The sequence below is a fragment of the Leptonotus elevatus genome, chromosome 20 (assembly GCF_054856555.1).
Source record: "Leptonotus elevatus isolate MCC_2025b chromosome 20, RoL_Lele_1.0, whole genome shotgun sequence".
NCBI lineage: Eukaryota > Metazoa > Chordata > Actinopteri > Syngnathiformes > Syngnathidae > Leptonotus > Leptonotus elevatus.
This window is the reverse complement of record NC_141258.1, coordinates 5904520-5926478: the sequence shown is the minus strand read 5'-3', so window position 1 is coordinate 5926478 and position 21959 is coordinate 5904520. Positions and strand designations below refer to the sequence as shown.

General features: G+C 40.6%; 1 protein-coding gene across 2 annotated transcripts; it reads left to right on the top strand.

The window, feature by feature from the left end:
• Positions 1-317: 317 nt before the first annotated feature.
• Positions 318-13829, top strand: LOC147156624 (ubiquitin carboxyl-terminal hydrolase 31-like). 2 transcript variants are annotated; one of them, XM_086064594.1, is made up of 17 exons: positions 318-1960; positions 4299-4436; positions 4564-4655; positions 6276-6368; positions 6465-6600; positions 7049-7199; positions 7459-7639; positions 8605-8716; positions 8800-8894; positions 9110-9187; positions 9303-9432; positions 10471-10590; positions 10659-10884; positions 10980-11138; positions 11933-12085; positions 12156-12416; positions 12489-13829. In XM_086064594.1, exons 1-17 carry the CDS (start codon positions 1373-1375, stop codon positions 13607-13609), a joined length of 3834 nt encoding a protein of 1277 aa, XP_085920720.1. In that variant the 5' UTR covers positions 318-1372; the 3' UTR covers positions 13610-13829. The 2 variants fall into 2 exon arrangements, with proteins under 2 accessions (XP_085920720.1, XP_085920719.1); XM_086064593.1 differs by having other exon boundaries at positions 12156-13829.
• Positions 13830-21959: the final 8130 nt, after the last annotated feature.

Genomic DNA, 21959 nt, shown 5'->3' with positions numbered 1-21959 from the left:
CCGCCGGAAAAGGGGGTGAAAGGGGGTTTTGAACTGCTCCAAATTATTTTACATGACACATTTGGTTTTGTTTATATTGTTAGCTATTGATTATAGCCTATATCTAATGATAAATGATGTCAATTTGACATCATGCGGCAGCACCTTGTGATTGGTCCTCGCGTTGACCGTGCAAGACTGATGGCGAGCATCATCTCGTCCGGCATCATCATCATCATCATCCAGCATCCACCTGCTCCCATCCGACATGGACCAGTGTTGGGCTGCGACGTCATCCGTCCCCGCCCTGCCCAAAGCCCGCCCGCCCGCCTGCCCGCCTGCCTGCAGTGTCGCTGCCGACAGATGAGGATGGACGCGGTCCACGGCCTTTCCACCGAGCTTCGTCCCGACCGGGAATTAAGGGACTCCGAATACCAACCCGAGTGACCCCCTCCCTCCAAAAAGCGTCGGGGAGGGTGGAGGAGGCCCGCTTTGAACCGTGCGAGGAAGAGATGCTGAGGGGAGGGAGCGGCGGGATTTGGAGCTCCGGTCGCGGGGTACCATTGCTGATGATGATCACCGCGGAGGACCACTAGGGAAGATTAAAAGAAATACATAAAGGAGACTTTCCTCGTTTCGAAGATTCGACTTGGACGTGAGGCGGCGGGATGCCTTTTGGACCGGGTGGAGCCGCGCGTCGTTGAATAAAAGATGAGGGACCCCCCCCCCCCACTCCGGAGTCGTTGATGTTTATGTCTGACGATCCGCCTCCATGACATGGGCCGTCGTGTCGTGTGCTCGTAGCCGCTGCCGGAGACGCGATGCGCGGGCGAGCGAGCGTGTGAGAGGCGCCCCGGTCCGAGCGCTTCTCCAGCAACACCACACGGTGTTTGTGTTTACGCAAAGCGGGGCCCGTCTGTCTCCTTTTCTCAACGAGCAGGCCTGTAAGTGGAATATGCCCGGGCCCTGTGGACAACACGACCGAGTGATGTCGCGTGGGGGTGGCAGCTAAGTGCTGTGAAAGGATTTAAAGTGTTTTTGTCCTCGTCTCTCCGCTAACATCCATTTGCTATTGTCCTCATTAGGTGAGCTGAAACCTAGCTGGCTTTGGGGGGAACAACAAAAAAAAGAACGTAACACCAAGCCCCCCCCCCCCCCTTATTTGTTGTTGTTTTTGAACTAGTCTTAAATGACATATATATATATATATATACACACATAATGGTTTTTTTGGAAAGTGGGACAAAGCCGGAGAAAACTGACCCAAGCTCTGGTAGAACATGCAAACTCCACACAGGAAGTCCATAACCCCGATTCAAACCTGGAGCCTCAGAACTGCGAGGCAAGCGCGCTAACCTCTCGCCCACTAAAAGGCCACCAAAAAGCAGCCACCATGTCCAAAGTGGTCACTAACAAGGAGAAGAAATCCTTCAGCAAGAAGCTTTTCCGGAGGAGCTCGGTCCGCTCGGTGGGCAGCTTCATGAACCGAGTCCTCCGGACTCTCTCCACTTTGTCCCATTTCAGCACGGACGAGCAGGCTCGCGACGACAAGGACGACGCCTCGTTGATCCCCACCACCACCGGCGGCTCGCTCCAGTCGGACGACAGCGACTGCGGGGGCTTCCCCTTCGGCGACAAAGTGCCAGGCGTGGCCGGGCTCAAGAACCACGGCAACACCTGCTTCATGAACGCCATCCTGCAGTGCCTGAGCAACACCGAGCTCTTCGCAGAGTACCTGGCCCTGGAGCAGTTCCGGGGCGGAGGGGGCGGAGCGGGCGGAGCGGGCGGCGGGGGCGGAGGAGGATCCGAGGCCGGCAGTGGTGCCGATACCAAGGCGAGTAAGTCCAACGGGGTTCTGGTGCAGAAGAAGTCCAGCCAGCAAAAGCAGGAGGACTCCGGGGAGGTGACGGAGCAGCTGTCAGGCCTGGTTCGAGCTCTGTGGACCTTTGAGTACACACCCCAGCACAGCAGAGATTTCAAGGTAGGCTCTGTGTCTGCATAGACCATTTCATGAGCTTGGTAAAGGTTTGGAGTTGTTTACTGGTCATTTTGGCTTTATACCGCCCTCTGCTGGCGACTGAAAATGACATCACAGTGCCTCGCCGTGATGTCAATTTCAGTCGCCAGCAGAGGGCGCTATAATGCCAAAATGCCCACGATGGATTAGAAATAGGTGTTTTGTCTGCTTAATTCGAATTCCACATGAGTTTTATGTAAAATATGGCCTCAGTAATTTTTAAGCCTTTTTTATTGACAAATAATAATACATCCATATGAACTCATTCACTGCCATTGACGGCTAGAGACGCCAAAAATTCATTTGAACTATTTCTTTTAGTTAAACTTTTTTTCCCACTTTTGTCAACAAGCGCGTGAATACCTAGAATTTTTTTATCGTACATTTAGAACAGATATAAAATGTGTGATTAATCATGAGTTAACTAGCGAAGTCATGCAATTTTAATCGCTGACGCCCCCAATTTTTTATATTTTCTTTTTTATAAAATCGCGTCAGGTGAATAATTTTTTTCCCTTGTAATTAATCACATGACTTCAATAATTAACTCACGATTTGTCACACATTTTATATCTGTTCTGAATGTACGATATATATATTTTTAGGTTTTCATACTCTTATTAACAAAAGTGGAAAAAGTAGAAAACTAATAGAAATAGTTCAAATTATTTTTTGACGTCTATAGCCGTCAATGGCAGTGAATGAGTTTAAAAAAAAAAAGAAGAAGACCATCCTTAAAAGCTTTCTGGGGGGAGAGTTGAAGCTCTAATGAACTTAAATACTCTCCGGAGCCGCCTGCCTCCCACTTAGCAGCTTTCATGACAAGCAGACCTTTTCATCTTGTCACCTGGCAAATTCGTAACATTGTATCTTCTGGCGCATCTATTTTCATCTTTTCAGTTCACATGAAGAGAGGAACTGAATCAGAGCGGTAGTTTCTTCTTAAAAGCTCTCCTATTTTGGGCCGAGTTTTTTTTTTCCTGCCTTACCTTGGTTGCCTTCCAGAATATGAACTGTGACAGTTTTTTTGATGTATTCTTCTGAGAGCGACAGCCTGAAAATGTGTGCTATGACTTAGTATTGTCAGAATGCGATTTAATGGCAAGAAGAAAGAATTGAGTAAAAATTGTCAAAAAGTAATGAGCAAAATTATTCAGTAGTGATGTGCTCTTGTTTCTTGATGATGCAGAAAATAAACAGACTGCATTATTATCATTATTAACTCTTTCACTGCCATTGACAGCTGTAGACGTCAAAAATTCATTTAAACAATTTCTGTTAAACTTTTTTTCCCCACTTTTGTTAACAAGAGTATGAAAACTTAGAAAAAAATATTTATTGTACATTTAGAACAGATAGAAAATTTGTGATTAATCGTGAGTAAAGCGATTAATTCCGCTAAAAAAATTAAATCACCTGACGCCCCTAATTTTTTTAATGTTTTTTTTTTTTTTTAAAAAGAAAGAAAAGATTATTAAAAATAACAAAACTTAATTACAATTATAAAAAAGAAGAAATTATTAAAAATAAAAAAATATATATTACATTTTTTAAAGAAAAGATTATTAAATTAAAAAAAATAATTTTAATGAATTATTTTTTTAAAGAAAAGATTATCAAAAATTAGGGGCGTCAGGCGATTCAAAATTTTAATCGTAATTAATCGCATGACTACAAATTGTATCTGTTCTAAATGTACAATAATTTTTTCCCCTAGGTTTTCATGAAAAAATGTTAATTAATACAAATAGTTCAAATGATTTTTTTACGTTCATAGCCGTCAATGGCAGTGAATGAGTTAAATATGGTATATTACGCTCATTCAATGTCACCCGATAATCAGTTAGTGTCTGCCAAGGAAACATTTCGGTGTTATTTACCCTCGAAAGGACTCATGGAGAAAATAGCATGCGTGACATGTGAGCAGAAGTGACTTTGAAGAGTGGAGGACACGCTGGCGTCAGCTAACTGTCACTCCAGCTGCGATGTTGTCATCTTCTGACATGGCGACTCTCGTTGCTTATTTATGTCGTTTACTATTTAATGGTGTAAAAGCGAATTACATTTGGTGAATTTCCGTTGTGGATGAATAAAGTATCTCCTACTACCTATTTAGTTAGCTAGCTAGGGGTTACACATAGAGCTAGCTAGCTAGCTTCAATATTGATACACTTTATCTCTCTCTACAGTATCCCTGTATTTAGCTAGCTCACCAAGCTTAAAGCAAACTAGCCATTCCATTCTACAGTATCGTTACACCTATTGTAAAATAAATATATATATAATTCTATCTATCTATCAGAATGTGGTGTCAAAGAGCGCCCTTCAGTTCAAGGGCAACTCCCAACACGACGCCCAGGAATTCCTCCTGTGGCTGCTGGATCGAGTTCATGAAGACCTCAACAACATCATCCATCCTGACGTCAGGCCCCCCAGGACGGTAAAGAGCAGTCTTTACTTAAGCTAGTGACCTGAAAAAGAAGTATTTGCTCTATGTGTGGCTTCGCACTGCTGTTCATTTTCAATTCTTGTGTTTTTTTTGTTTGTTTTTTTGTGTGTCTTTCCAGCCTCCAGTAGAGAACGAAAACGCCCCTGGAGGATCTCCACTCCCGGCGCCACCTGGCTCTTTTGTGCAAGAGCTTTTTCAGGCACAATACAGGTAAAGCATCCACACAGCCACTGTTTGTCTTGCTATTTGACAAATGCACCGTATTGCACTTTACTTTTGTTGACACACAAACACTGACCGTCTGGCTGGACCGTCTGAGACCTTTCCGGTAAACGTGTACAATATTGTTCTCTGTAAATATGTGACCAACCATCACTTCATGTTTTGGTGTGCAAATATGAGCATATAACACTATTTATTGACCATTGGCTACAATTTGATTTTTTATTTTCTTGCCTCTCACTCAAGGCCCTTGGACCTGATCCACCTTGTTGCAAAATTTATTTATTTTTCCATTTTGACAAATCGAAATTGCTGTTTTTGCTCACTTTAGCTGGTTTTACAGACATTTATTTTCCAGATAATTCTGGAAAATATAATATAATAATTGGAGAATAGCTGTATACAAATTTATTTGCTTGCCACTCTTTTCCTTGATGTCTAATTTCAAATTCTAGGTAGATAGAAGATGAAATCAAATAAATCCGAAATTTAGTCTAAATGTTGTTTATGTGCTAAACAAAACCGGTGCTTTGATTTTATTTTTTTTTAAAGACTCAAAATTTTGAATGGCAGTGTTCTATGTTTGTAGATTAAAACAAGCCAATTAGTGTTAGATGTCATTTTTAGACAGCAATACACTGTAGGATCTGTGACTTTGATTGCGTGTGGCTTTAAAAGGCGGGGCCTGGCCTTGTGAGTGACGTGTGTGTCAGCAAATGAAACAGACTTGTTGCTTTGAGCTTTTTTTTTGTCATTTGTAATTTTAAAACAACCTTTCAGACCTTTTTAAAAAGTAGATTAGTAGTTGAGATTGACTCCTGTAATCTCATTTAACTCATTCACTGCCATTGACGGCTAAAAACGTCAAAAATTCATTTGAGCTATTTCTATGAGTTTCATTTTTTCCCCCTCTTTTGTTAACAAGAGTATGAAAACCTAGAATTTTTTTTCATTGTACATTTAGAACAGATACAAAATTTGCGATTAATCGTGAGTTAACTAGTGAAGACATACGATTAATTACAATTAACTCATTCACTGCCATTGACGACTATAGACGCCAAAAATTCATTTCAACTATTTCTATTAGTTTAAAAAAGAATTCCACTTTCACACTAACAAGAGTATGAACACCTTAAACATTTTTTATTGTAAATTTAGAACAGATATAAAATTTGTGATGAATCGTTAGTTAACTAGTGAAGTCATGTGATTAATTACAATAAAAAAATGTAATCACACTTAATTAAAATAAAAAAATAAAAATAAGGGCCGTTTAATCGTAATTAATCGCATGATAATTTTAATAAAAAAAATTCTAGGTTTTCATAAAAAATGAAATGAAATGAGAAAAATGTTAAACTAATTGAAATAGTTCACATGAAGTTTTTACGTCTATAGTTGTCAATGGCAGTGAATGAGTTAAAAATTCATTACCTGTCGCCCCTAATTTTTAATATTTTTTCAAATGAATTTATGGCAGTGAATGAGTTTTAATAGAGCTCAGTCGCTTTTGTTTTTTGTTGAAAAAAAAAAATCAAACTCGTAACTGATTGTAAAGTGACACAATTTGCTGCCTTGTTTGCGTTTGTTTATGTTTCCGTGCAGATCTTCTCTGACGTGTCCTCACTGCCAGAAACAGAGCAACACCTTTGACCCTTTTCTCTGCATCTCACTGCCAATCCCCGTACCTCACACGCGGTGAGTTTATGGGCATTAAAAAGATCAAATCTGTTTACCGTATATATTACGGTTTCATGTCTATTTATTCTCCCTCTGTGTGTTTTTGTGATGCAGACCCTTGTATGTGACAGTGGTGTACCAGGGCAAATGCTCCCACTGTATGAGGGTGGGGGTGGCCGTGCCTCTGTCCGGTACGGTGTCCAGGCTCAGGCAAGCCGTGGCGCAGGAGACCAAAATCCCTGCTCAACAGGTACTTCCGGGACTCACCATCTCAAATGGACCTTAACTCATTCACTGCCATTGACGGTTATAGACGTCAAATATTCATTTGAACATTTTCTATTAGTTTAACATTTTTTTTCCACTTTTGTTAACGTATAATTTTTTTATTGTACATTTTGAACAGATATAAAATTAACGCTCCTAATTTTTAATAATCTTTTCTTTTTTTAAATCCCGTCAGGCGATTAATTTTTTTATTGTAATTAATCGCATGACTTCAAGTTAACTCACATTTAATCATACATTTTATATCTGCTCTAAATGTATAATAAAAACATTTCTAGGTTTTCATAAAAAAATGGGAATTTTTAAAAAAAATTAATAGAAATAGTTCAAATGAATTTTTGACGTCAATAGCCGTCAATGGCAGCGAATGAGTTAAAAGTCGCCGCCGCTCACCGACCTCTCACGTTCAGATCGTCCTCACCGAGATGTACTACGACGGCTTCCATCGCTCCTTCTGCGACGACGACGACGACCTGGAGATCATTCAGGAGAGCGACTCCATCTTTGCCTTCGAGACGCCCGAGCTCTTCAGGCCCGATCAGATCCGCTCCAAGCGAGGCGGTACGGCAACCTGCTCATTAGCTGGTGCAAGTAGGAGGCCCAATTGGGTTAAGCACTCACTAGACACTTCATTAGGTACACTTTTTTTATTCTAATGAGGTCGGCTGAAAGCAATCGTGCCTTTATCGCTTGAAATCACGTCAACCTTGATACCGAGAGCACTTTTTTTTTCTAAGATAGCATTAACTCATCAGAAATACGGTATTAACCTTTGACCACTATAATTAAAATCATGTCTTTTTTTTTCACCACAATCCAGGGAGTCCACATGCCAATCTCAATCAGAACAACTTGAAGTACAGCACGGACAACAATCGGTTATCCCCACAAATCCAGGAGCCCGTAACGCCGCCTCTCAGCCCCAATAAGAACACGGGACAGGACGAGAAGGTGGTGCTGCTGGTGTGTAACCGAGCCTGCGCCGGTCAGCAAGGACGCAGGTACGCCGACAGCGAGGGGACGAGGATCTCGCTCAATTTCCTTCCATTAGACTTCGGGTCGAGTCCATGATACTGGTCAACGCAATTTTGTGCCAAGAATCTTTCAACGGTTTTAGGGTAATTTGATGTAGGGCCGTGCAATTAATCGAAATTCAATTTATGACAATCAGCATGATTGTAAAATAATAATAACAATAATAAATTAAAATAAAATAAATAAATAAAATAAAATAATAATAACTACATTTTTAATTAATTTAATAGATTTTGTTTAATAAAAAAAATTGCATAATTGTAGTGTTTCAAAGAATTTTATTTGTCTTAATATTTTTGACATTTAAAAAATTTGTACCAAAAAAACAAAAATCCTAATTTCAATTATTACCAAAATAATCGTGATTAGTATTTTTATCGAATAGCCTTATTTTGATGTTGCTGAATGACTTTTTTTCCAAATTGTCTCTAGTTTTTCAGATACATGTTATGCTGCAACTTTGATGAGATTGTATCTGTGTTTTCAAACATGTACATACAATATTCTTTCATATTTTTTTATGTAATATAGTGAAATAGGACAATCGTTATCCCAGAGAGCGTCCTTTATGCAAATTACATTTAATGTAAAAATCAAGCAAAAATTAGCAGTCAACAAATGCAAAGACAGGCGACGTCAACGCACATTATCAATTTATTAATTGTCAAAAATATCGATAGCTAAAAAACAAGGGCCAATTTAAAAAAAATGGATGTCAATTTAGACTTAGCACAAACAATTAAAAAACAGAAACAATGAAAAATTATCTTTGGCACTGGAAAATGTTGTTTTGGGCAAGTCTTGAGAGCCCCTTATGTCTCCACAAGGGGGCGCTAATTCCCCAGTGATTACCATTTCATGATGTCAAAAAAAAAACAATAAAAAATACCAAAATCCGCCCAAAACAACATGACTTGAGACTTTCCCACAGGTTTGGAAATCCTTTTATCCTCTACCTGGAGCGTACAGTCACATGGGATGTACTCCAAAAGGAAATTCTGGAGAAAATGCGTCATCTTTTGCGCCCTGGAGCCGTAGTGCAGGTACGTACTTTCAAAAACAATTCCGTATATTAAACACTGCATGTTGAATATCATCCCATTGTTGTGCTGTTTTTTTCTTGTAGGTCGGGCCTTTCACATTACGTGTGGTGGGAGTGGTTGGGATCACGTATTTGCTGCCTCAGGAGGAGCAACCGCTCTGCCATCCTTCTGTGGAGAGGTAAGACTGTCTACCACCACTAGGGGGAGCGCTGCTCCTTCTCTTGGTTATGTAAGCACAATCTGGGCTCCTGAGGGTTAACTTCTTCTTTTCCTGCTCATTTGAAAATACCACTTGAGACATGAAACGGGCTGTTTTGTAGACTATATTAATTTTTATTGTTTTATGTTTGTGTTTACATTTGTGTCTCTTTTGTGTTTTTTTTTTGCTAACAGGGCGTACAAGTCTTGCGGTCCTGGGGGGCCGCCTCATGTCAAAATTGTTGTGGAATGGGACAAAGAGACAAAAGACTAGTAAGAAGGACACACATAGACACAAGATAACGCTGCACGGATTTGATTGGTTGTAGTGAATTTTGAAATCTTAGCATGAAGCTGAAGCTTGCGTGATTGTTGTGTTTTCTTGCAGTCTGTTTAAAAGAACAGAGGACGAATACATCCCCGATGCTGAAAGTGTCCGTCATGTGAAGGAGCTGCACCTCCAGCCTCAGAGCTGCTCACTGGCTCAGTGCTTTCAGCTCTACACCAAAGAGGAACAGGTGAGCTCAAACATTTCATAATAATAATATTAATGCATTATATTTAAGAATTTTTTTTCCCGCTGTAACATTATGCAGTGTGAACATTGTGCTTTAATACAGACAAGTTAAAACCATATAAAGCTTCCTGTGTTATGGCTATTGGCTGAATGGTGGACTTCAGGTACCACTAGAGGGAGCCAGTGTACCACTCGATTATTAATTTTAATTTAAAAAAAAAAGTTGAATATTGTCACCTTCATGGCCCAAGCCATGTTTTTTTTAAAGAAAACACAAAAACTATTAAATTATTGTATTGACATTATTATATTTGATAATGATTTCATTTCAGCCATGTCGTTGAATGATCTCTTTAACTAAAGATGTAGCCAATTTTAGCAGAGGTGGCCAACATATTTATTTATTTATTTGATTTGATTGGTAAAATGTGACTTAGGCAATTATTTTGGGAAGGTGACAATATGTAATAAAAATAAATAAAAATAGTGAATTTTAATACAAAAATAATACTGCATTATAATTTTAATTATATTATTTGTAATTTATTATAATTGATAAACCAATTATCTAGTAAAGTCTAAATTGAGTTGTTAAATATGTATGTAAAATGGTTTATTTGTAATTAATTTTATTATTGAAAAAAAAATACATAATTTATTTATTTGTAGATAACGTACTGAATTAACTAATTATTTAATAGAAGAAATACAAAAATGTTGAATGTGTATGTAAAATGTTTTATTGGACTTGTATTTACAATATATCAATCAATCGTCAATTTCATGTGATAAATGAATAAAAAAAAATAAAAAAAGAGTAAATACTTTGTAAACACATTTTAAGAAAAAGGAAAAATGTTTTGGGTACGAAAGTACAATGTAATTGCACACCCACTACAGCAGGTGGCAGTGACGCTATAGTTGTTGAGTGCGCGAGGAGTATTAGCTCCTTTGCAGAGGTGTACTCAGAACAATCTTGTAAACAAAATGATACCATTTAAAGACGTTGACTTCTATTCGGCAAATTTCCTTTCGTCAGCTTGCTCCTGACGACGCCTGGCGATGTCCGCACTGCAAGCAGCTTCAGCAAGGCAGCATCAAGCTGAGTTTGTGGACGTTGCCCGACATCCTCATTCTTCACCTGAAACGCTTTCGACAGGTATGAACGGCAACTGATTTTCAGAAATACACCAAAGAAGCGGGAGACCCTTCGACTTTCTTTTCCAGGATGGCGACCGGCGCATGAAAATGCAGAACATGGTCAAGTTCCCGCTGACGGGCATGGACATGGCACCGCACATGGTAAAGAGGAGCCAGAGCAGCTGGAGTCTACCTTCCCACTGGTCGCCGTGGAGACGGCCTTACGGCTTGGGTCGGGATCCCGAGGATTACCTTTATGATCTGTACGCCGTGTGCAACCATCATGGGACCATGCAAGGAGGACATTACACGGGTATCAGCGCGACTTTGGCATGAAAAAGACACACAATCAGTTTCCTTTTATTGAGCTGTTTTTTTTATTATTATTATTTTTTTTAAATCTCATAGCTCAGTGTAAGAACTCCATCGACGGGCAGTGGTATTGCTTTGACGATAGCGACGTTCATCCAATATCGGAAGAGGACGTCTGCAAGCAGACGGCCTACATTTTGTTTTATCAGAGACGTGCCACCATTCCGTCTTGGTCTGCCAACAGTTCTGTGGGAGGTAAGTTAGTTCATTGATCAAATCAAACTTTATTTTTTGATAGCAATTCTCATCTTATTTACATTTTGATATGAAGAATAAAACCAGAGGTGGCAAATCTGAGTCCAGAAAGTAAAAACCCTGCCACCGTTTGGCTCTAGCCCCAGTTGCTAGCTAGCTAGCTCCCCGTGTGCTTATTTACCTGCTAGGGAGCTAGCTAGCTAGCAACTGGGGCTAGAGCCAAACGGTGGCAGGGTTTTTACTTTCTGGACTTAGATTTGCCACCTCTGCGAAAGTTGGAGCCCAACAGCAGATCAATTATGAAGGCTGGACTTGTGTATCGAGAATTTGCCGGTTCACTCCCAGAGTACAGTTAATGTGACCTTCAACAAGGCACTGCTCGGTAATAAAAGAGTCAATATTTAATTTGCACGTGTTCTACGCTGCGAGAGGTGGCAAATCCAGGTCCAGAAAGTAAAAACCATGCCGCAGTTTAGCGTTAGCCCCACGTGCTAGCAAGCTAGCTAGAGCTAGCTAGCCCCCATGGAGCTTGTTTACCTGCTAGGTAGCTAGCATCAGGGGCTAAAGCCAAAGTGTGGCAGGGTTTTTACTTTCTGGACCTGGATTTGCCAACTCTGAATTAAACTAAGTAAAAAAAAGTTTCTCCCTCTGACCTTCAGGGACGATAACTAAACTATAAAGATGAAAAAGTATTGGGCCTAACATTGAACCTTGAGGAACCCCACATTTATTTCCATGGGTTATTTCTGAAATCAGGCTGTAACATTGTCAAATGTATCGATTGTGATCTTTAGGATCTACAAGTTCTTCCCTGTGCGAGCATTGGATCAGCCGCCTGATGGGAAGCCGTCCGCCGAGCCAAGCCTCGTCCGGTTCCTCCAGACGAACGTCATTGGCCTCCTTGTCAGAGTCGGCCGAGTTCGCCGGCGAACGGAGCGAGGACGACGGTAAGCAAATTCCTCGAAAACCTGATTCGAGTGATTTATTTATTCTTAAATGAACGTTTCCGGCGTGCAGCTTTATCAAGCCGACCCGCGGTGCGAGGCATGCAAAGGCAGACCTTCTCCTCGAGAGCGTCCATCGCCAGTCCGCTAGTTCTCAGCGAGAACGGCCAGAAGCCTTCCTGGTCCCACTCGGCCAAACTGCAACTCCGTTCCAACTCCCCCTCGCGCTTTTCCCTGGAATCGCACTCATCTTCCCCGACGCTGGAAATGATAGGGGAGGTGGTTGATACCAATCTGTCGACCTCCTGCTTCAACGGTTCGCCCAAGATCGGAGGTAAGTCCGCCCTCGCAGAGTTGGATCATATTCCCGGGAATAAGAGGCTGATAGAACAGCTTCACCCCAAAGCGGCGTCACAGGCCGAGCCGAGGAACTCCGCGCAGGCCGGGGATAACAACAATCTAGTCAGTGGCGCTGAACAAATCAGTCCTCGACACGGGGCGGCTGCGAAGGAGCAGAAACAAAGAAATATGGCGGCAGACAGTTCAGGTGGCAAACGGACCTCAGCGAAAACCGGAGTTGAGAGCGACAGGAGCCCCAAGAAACGTCCTGCCGCCTCCTCAACGTCATCCAGCTCTTTGTCCCCCGCGTCCCCGGCTGTGAAGTCACCGGCTCGAGCGCAGGCTAAGGGTGCCGCATCCAATCCGAAGGACAAAACCGACGGACCGCCCAAAGCCAGCAAGGCCGGTTCCTCGAGAACGGCGACGCCTTCCAAAAGGGGCTCGTCCCAAACTCAGGAGAGCTTGCATCCTGACTCCGCGCAACAGAGGAGGAGCGCTTCTCCGGGAAGTTCGCACCCTCAGAGAAGAACGGCTCCCAAAGGAGGCGGCGATAGAAGCTCGGCTTCGGGGAGGACTAAAGGAGCCGATCGGAGCGCCAGCCGGGATTCTTCGCGGACCAACGCCGTGTCAGAAAAGAAGATTAGCAACGGAGTTCCTCCGTCCAGATCCGCCGGCTGTCGAGCTGAGGGCAGGCCCGGTCGAGTTTTGGAGAACAGGACGGTCGCCCGAAGCTCAAGCAGCAGCTCCTCCATGACTAGTCTGCGATCCTCCAGTGTGGTTCCGCCATCTGCCGCCCTGCCCTCAAAAACCCCTCGAAGGAACAGTAAGACTGAAGACAAAGCTTTGTCCTTCTTCAAAACTGCCCTAAGGCCCAAAGACGCCCGCAAGTCGACGGATGGCGGGAAAGCGGCGGCCGCGGATCCCAAAGGAACTCTGGAAGACGGTGGCGGAGATGCGGCGAAAGAAGCCAACAAGAAACCCCAGAGCGCGACTTCCGAAGCCGCCGCAGCTAAGGACAAAGACTCGTCCAAACATTCACGGCTGCCCTCCGCGAGATCCAAACTCTCAGAAACCACCAACCAAGCTTCTTCTGCGAAAGAACCGTCGAAGAAAGATCCCGTGAAAAAGACCATGCCATCCAGGAAAATCCCCATCAACTCCACACAATCAAGCCAGAGGTCCAAATGAAGTCCACACGAGGGCCCCGACGAACGTCTCGCTCTCCTTTCTAGTGCAGCTCCAAACACTGAATGGACACGTTTCGCATTTCAGTGGTTCCTGGTTTACAGCTGTCATTCTGGACACTTCCCGTCCACTTTGTTCTGTACTTATTTAGGAATGGGTTTTACCAAAGCACTTTGTATGGTTGTGATGATTTCCAGGAAATACTATACTGTACTGTAAATAAGCATGGGTTGCTCATTTATTAGAATGATTGCCTTGTTGTGTCCGTAGCTTAGCTGGGAGGAGTCTTTTAAGCCTCGTTTCCACCAAGCGGCAGAGTTCCCATCAATTTAGTCGGGTCCATTTGTTTTCAGGAAGGTCGAAATTTCAAAATGAACAGTCAATTATCATCTATGCATTCCTTTTAATCTTGACGTTAATGTTTAGACTAGGGCCTGACGATACCGATTTTTTTGATGCCAATTCCGATATTCAGCAGAATAAAATTCCGATATCAGATTCATTAGCTAATTAATAAAACACATTTTACACACTTATTTTTCTTACAACAATTAATATACAAATTACACTCAAAACCTTTTACTATTTCGTTAACTTTAAAACTGAATAATCGGCAAAAAAATCGGCCGATTGTTTTGGGGTGGGGGAGGGGTGACGTTTGAATGTCATTAATGTTGTTTTTGTTGTTGTAATTGTTATTGTGTAAAATAAATAAATAAACCGGCCGATTTTAAAGAAGCACAGCCGATTTAATCGGCCAGGCTCTATTTTAAACAGCAAAAAAAGATGAGACTAAAACCGATGAATGAAATAATTCATATGCCCATCCCAAAATATCGACTCTCGATCACATTTTTCAATTTGCTATTGTGCTGCCAGTCGCACGAATCATCATGTTTAGAGAGGGGTGGAGCTTTGTTGCGCTTACTGTCCATTGATTGGCTGGCAGACAATCGGTGGAAGCGTGGCTCAAGAGTGAAAAAGCGCAGGCGAACGATACTTGGAGTGTTGAAAATGGACGACCAAGTCCGTTTTTTAAAAAACTGAATTCTTTCCCGAAAACCTTTTAGCTCTCCCTCGTTCCGGAGAGCCAAGTGTCAACATCAGTGCCTCAGATAATCATAGTATTTAATCGAAACTGTATAACTGCAGGTGTTGGTAAATTTATAAGTAAAATTGAATATTTATGAAGCACTGAATATGTCGTTTCAAGTAACACACACCTATATAACCTTAATCGCTGTTTACACACACTTGATGTAGTTATCGTGCAACAGCCTTCAAGGAGTTTTTTTTTTGTTAGTTTTTTTTATTTCATTTTTTTAAAGAAGACGAGACGGTGCGAGGAAAATAAGCATGTGTCAGTGGTTTATTCGTCTAGAGATCACGGTTCTTAAATATATGCGTTTATTTACCTATAACACATCAAGCCCTTTGGGCAACCTCCCACCTGGCGCCGGGGCTGATGCCAACATTTACTTGTGGCGCCCACTTGTGGCCTCGGGGCTCTCTGACTGCCACACTGTCTCGGAACATTCCTCTCAAAAGAACACAGGGTGTACGCAAAGGCCATATAAATACACACATACACAACACTGGCTCCAACCATTAGGTCCACTTGTACAATCTGATGAGATCTAGTTCTAATGGACAATTCCGAACATCCGGGCATTTCTGATCTTTACGCAATGCACACTTCATTTCCATGACGTACGTGTGACTAACGTACAAACCGGGCATATTATACATGTTATAGTAGTCAAACAACATTTTATTCACATTTTAAAATCAAACATAATCCTCACAAATCAAGTTATAACGGTCCAAAGTACAGTGTTTTACAAAAAGTGGAGAGCGTCCTTACCGAGAAAAATGCTGCATTCGAGGACAGTAGGAAATCAGATACGTCACGCTCGGATTGTGTCAGTTCCAGCCTCAAAGCGTTGGAGGCAAATGTAAATACAAACATATGTTCACGTGACACCAGAACAACAATTCATTTATCTGAATGAGCCATCTTTGCTGTTTAACATTTGCCTCAAACGTTTTGAGGGCAGAACTGGGACACACGAGTGGAAAGTATCCGAATTCAAACCTTCCTCGAATGCAGCATCAGACCGCCATTTTGTCTTATGACGTACCATCGGAATTGTCAATACAGTATTTTATTTTAATCCCCCCCCCCTCCCCCGCTGTATCATACTGGAAAATATTTATCATATTTTGGATATTAAGCTAAAATACACAGTAATCCATTAAATAATATCCGACATGATACACAGCGAAAAAAAGCGCGTTTTTGCATCAGATCTCATTCATTTGCGCAGGTGTACCTAATCAAATGGCCCTCTGGCGTACATGTACATAGCGCGTTCGAGGCGACTCATCGTCACCGCTTTCAAACACAAAGATCAAATCGTTGCATGATGACTTGCTTCTTCTGCATGCACTCAACTATGCAAGCAACTTTCTTGCTCATGGCCACAGCTGAGTATGACGACGTATACGCCTCTTGGATGTGTACATAGTATTTCTTAGTGTTCTATTTTTACAAAAAAAAAATGCCAGCATCAGAGAGCATGTGAAGGCATTCTTTATCGACGCTTTGTTTGCACAACTCTACATTTTGTATGAATGTTAACAACTGCTCATTTACTCAAAAAGTAAACCGACTCACTTGAAAACCAAAGTGTGTTTGTTTTTGTCTGAGGCCTGCTCGTCTGGTAAGGAAAAGATTGACAGTGCATTGCCCATAGTCTCCGCCAGGGGGAGCTCCATATTTGCCTGAAAATCCGCCCCCACCCCATCCCCGGATAACAGTTGAGGAAATGGATGCAATACTCAATTTGTCCCTGAGAAGCGTCCTTTCATTTGAACTGGTTATGTGTATTATTAAGATGTATCATCCCGTCAGTGAGGGGGATGCGTTATTAAACTACAGCGGCGTCATTTATTTAAGATGTGATTCAATTGTACTTTTATTAGTTTGGCCTCAGGCTGGCAATGCCAACCCCTCCCCCCCCCTTTCCTTTCTTGTAATTTTTTTATAAATGTCATCAATTTCACCAACTGCTTTCTCACCTTCTCTCCCCCCCCCCCCCCCCCCCCGGTTGCTTGGGAAGTGATAAAAAAAAAAAAAATCTAAATGGCCTACGGTGACACAAGGCGTCCTCTTCCGACATCCGCCGTTTTTTTCCACTGCAGGAGAAGATGCTGAAATTAAAATGCATTTTTGAATGTCAACTCCGGGCACGAGACCGCGCTGCAAAAAAGGAGCCAGACTATTCTGCTCGCATCAATAATCATCTCCATTTTGCATCGCTTCCAAGAGAGCCTCATTAGCGAGACCTCATCGGAGGATTCTGAAAGTTTGATCTGAATTCGAGCGTGACATCGGCCTTGTTGACTCGAGAACGGCGGCTCGTCGAACATGTGGAATTAGTTGACGTGTCGGACGGCTTTTTTGGCTGCGCTACAAATGTGCCCGATGCAATCTCGCTCGTATTGATCAATGCAATCTCCGCATCTCCGGGAGCCAAATTCGATCCTTATTGATGTCCCCGAAGACATTTTGTCGCAGGATTGAAGATGACGAGGGTCGCGATCTTTGTGATTAGCTTTGAGACTGATAAAAAAGAAAAAGAAAAGTGCATTTCTGTTCGCTTGTTGAGATGTTTTGTTGATGTCAAGAGCTTATTTCGTTTGAAGTTCTCGGCTATTACCTCCTCCAAGGTAGAAAAGGTCCTACTCTATTACCCAATCCCCCAAAATGATTCATCGCATTAACTCTTATATACACTTTTATAACAATTATATTTGGCATTTATAATTAGTGTCCCACTTTTTAATTTTGAAAATCTGCCCACCCTATTTTAACAGAATATTGCACGGCAATATTTGAACTCATTCACTGCCATTGACGGCTATAGACGTCAACAATTCATTGAACTATTTCTATTAGTTTCACATTTTTTTCTCCACTTTTGTTGAAAATCTAGATTTTTTTTTATTGTACATTTAGTTTTGTATATAAAATTTGTGATTAATCGCGAGTTAACTAGTGAAGTCATGCTCTGACGCCCCGAATTTTTAATATTTTCTTTATTTTCTTTTTTTATTTATTCACTGCCGTTGAAGGCTATAAACGTTAGATAATTAGTAAAAAAAAATTGTTGAATTTTTGAGTGTGCGATTCGATTCAGAATCGATTTTCGATTAGATTGATTTTAGATTAAAAATGATTTGATTGACTGATTTTTGCTTCCAAAGGAATCTGGAACATTTCCAAGCTCATTTCCATATTGATTTGGGCTAGCAAACACAATGGAAGTAGCGGCAGCGAAGCAAACAAATGGAAACATGCTCAAAAAGCAGAAGGTCGAAGAACCTCTCAAGTCAGACGCGATGGTATTTATACATCAGTGAGCGACACCTTCCTCGCGCGCGCCTTGATTGTTCTTTGTATTTGTACATCGGAATCACAAAGGAATCAATCGTGCAAACTTGGGGTTAGCCACAAAGTCGGCTCATTAGCTTGCGACGTTCAATCGATGATTTATTCATTATGACGGTTTGATATTTTTAGACGTATGCTACTCTACTGGCATTTTTATAGGGTCGCTTTAAATGACATACAAAATTTTTTACACTGCTTGTCATCACTGCGGTAGTTGAAAATGGATTTCGATATATACTGCATTACAAAATACCCTGAACTCATCATCACAATCAAGACGCCTGACTCATTTTTCTTTATTTCCTACCCCAGCCCAAGACAGAATTGCATTTTCAATGAAAGAGCCTTTTCTTTAACCACCATAAAAGTCCAAAAACAGATTAAATAATTCACTTGTTTCGGGAGCGAGCCCGTCAATTATTTCTCCCTCTCACTCGAGTCCAACGGTGCAATACTTTAGTTCCCTTTTAATTGGAGATGAAAAATCCAGTAAGCCTTGAGTGCAGGCGGCAAGAGAGCGGCTTTTTAGTCCATGCAATATATATGACGCGTCAGGCGGGACATTCACGACTGAATTACATAAGATCCGAGCAGATGTACAGAGTTTCTCGGAAAAAACATCTCGGCACCACAGAGGAGGATTCAGTTCGTCTTATGGGGACTTTTCAGGAATGCATGTGCAACAAACTATAATTAACTCATTCACTGCCATTGACGGCTATAGACGTCAAAAATTTATTCAAACTATTTCTATTAGTTTAAATTTAGTTTCCACTTTTGTCAACAAGAGTAGGGAAACCTAGAAATTTATTAATTGTACATTTAGAACAGATATAAAATTTGTGATTAGATGTGAGTTAACAAGTGAAGTCATGCGATGACTTATGATTACAAATTTTAATCACCTGACGGCCTAAATTTTTGATATTTTAATTGATCATCTTTTTTTTGTTGAATGAATTAATGGCAGTGAATGAGTTAAAAAGTGATACAGTTATCGAATTTGTGATTAATCGTGAGTTAATTAGTGAAGTCATGCGATTAATTACAATTAAAAATGTTAATCGCCTGTCGCCCTTAATTTTTAATAATCTTTTTTAAAATGAATTCATGGCAGTGAATGAGTTAAAAAGTGATACAGATATAGAATTTGTGATTAATCGTGAGTTAATTAGTGAAGTCATGCAATTAATTACAATTAAAAATGTTAATCGCCTGTCGCCCTTAATTTTTAATAATCTTTTTTTTTTAAATGAATTTATGGCAGTGAATGAGTTAAAAAGTGATACAGATATAGAATTTGTGATTAATCGTGAGTTAATTAGTGAAGTCATGCAATTAATTACAATTGCCTGTCGCCCCTAGTTCTTAATGATCTTTTTCTTAAAAAACAAAAACGAATTTATGGCAGTGAATGAGTTAAAAAGTGCGTTATTAACTGAAAATCACTCGTTTGGTATCCATCCGTTTTGTATAGAAATCATGTGTAAGATGGAGCATATCCCTTTTGCTACCTCTGCTTACTCCAAAAGAATAATAAACAAATAGTTTCTTATAAAATCTTAGCAGCATGTTGTGAAACAAAAACATATATATATATTTAGCCTCAATCTTGGTTCCAGGATTTAAATTTCCCCCATTTGCTGCCCATTAATATCTCCCCGATTATGCACGTTAGCGTGTCAGCCGGAATCCCGAGGCCATTGCCAACGAGGAGGACGTTCGCGCGCAAAGTGTGAAGTATCGCATGCAGAGCTGGCACGTCTGCCACCAGTCCTCTTGACACTTGCGTGATTGACAGTGGTGGGAAGTCATAAATATATTAGGGCTGTCAAAATTACTGCGTGAACATCGAGTTAATTTAAAGTTTCTTTAAAGCCACTATTTTTTTTTAATGCTCGATTAACGCTTTGCGCTGTGCTGGCATCACACGCGATTAAAAACAAAATGAGAAAAGATTATTAAAAATTAGAGGCTCAATGCGATTAATTTTTTTATTGTAATTAATCACATGACTTCACTAGTTAACTCATGATTAACTCATTCACTGCCATTGACAGCCATAGACGTCAAAAATTCAATACATTTAAAACACAGATATCAAATTTTGGATTAATCGTGAGTTAACTAGTGAAGTCATGCTATTACTTATGATTACAAATTTGAATTGCCCGATGCCCCTAATTTTTAATAATCTTTTCTTTTTCTTTTTTTAATATATCTTTTTTAATTTTTAATAAAACGAATATTAAAAATAAAGGGCGTCAGGCGATTAAATTTTTTAATCGTAATTAATCGCATGACTATTAACTCACAATTAATCACAGATTTTATATCTGTTCCAATACAATAAAAAAAATCTAGGTTTTCATACTCTTGTTAACAAAAGTGGGAAAAAAAAAATTTTGAACTAAGAAATCGTTCAAATTAATTTTTTTGACGTCTACAGCCGCTAACGGCAGTGAATGAGTTGATCACGAGTTAATTATTGACATGCGATTAATTAGGATTAAAAGTCATATGCATACTTTTGCCACCGCTGGTGATTGACTGCGAGAGAACGCCGGGTGTTTCTCGCAACCGGCCAGGTGGTTGGCGGGCAGACCGCCGCGTCAGCCAACGTGTTGGCATCCATGCGTCTGGACCGACATCACAGGAATATTAAACAAGCTGCCGGCATGTCAATCATCACCTCCGATGTGTGTGTATTTTTTTTCTCTCTCTCTCTCTCTCTCTCTCTCTCTCTCCCTCCTTTTGGCTGGCAGCCGTGGCACCTCCTTGTATCTTCTATCATTAGAGGCTTTGCAGCGATGCTGAGATGGAAGCTGCACGGAAAAGGAAGGCAAACTCTTTGATGTTGTGCGCTTTCACCAAGGCAAATAACACACTTTGATTTATTATATATATATATTTTTTTAAAGCCGTCTTCACTCGAACGCACGCCCCGAACACGCTTTTGCACGCGCATCCTGCCAGAAACGGGGCGTGACTTGCCACCCAGCTCTGAATTTTGCAGGCTTTTTTGGCACGTGCGTCACACTTTGACAAAAGTTGTTCAGTCTTCAGGAGGGAAGACGAGTCAGTGTTTGTCCTGTTTGATTTTCTCAGGGAGATAAATGAGTGTTTGGAGAAACATAAAAGGTAATGAATTCATAAAAGCTGTGATGAGCGCAGCTGTCTTCAGCATCTGATGTGCAATCTGAGAGAAGGTGCCTCGGGTGCCCGGACCATCCCCCGCGCCGTGTTTGGGTGCATTTAACTCATTCGCTGCCATTAACGGCTATAGACGTCAAAAATGAATTTGAACTATTTCTATAAGTTTAACATTTTTTCCCATATTTGTTAACAAGAGTATGAAAACCTAGATTTTTTTATTGTACATTTAGAACAGATATAACATTTGTGATTAATTGTGAGTTAACTAGTGAAGTCATGCAATTAATTATGGTTAAATTTTTAATCGCCTGACGCCCCTAATTTTTAATAATCTTTTATTAAAAAAAGAAAGAAAAAGAAAAGATTATTAAAAATGTTTAAAAAAAAATTTTTAATTACTTTTTTTAAACTAGGAAAAGATTATTAAAAATGTCAGGCGATTAAATTTTTTCATAATTAATCACATGACTTCCCTAGTTAACTCACAATTAATCACAAATGTTCTATCTGTTCTAAATGTACAATAATTTTTTTCTAGGTTTTCATACTCTGGTTGACAAAAGTGGAAAAAACGTTAAACTAATAGAAATAGTTCTAATTAATTTTTGACGTCTATAGCCGTCAATGGCAGTGAATGAGTTATTAAGGATGCTCACTTAAAAAAAACAAAAATAAACGAAAACAAAGGATGCTCACTGGAATAAACAACAGACAAGTTATTATTATTATTTCCACTGGAAT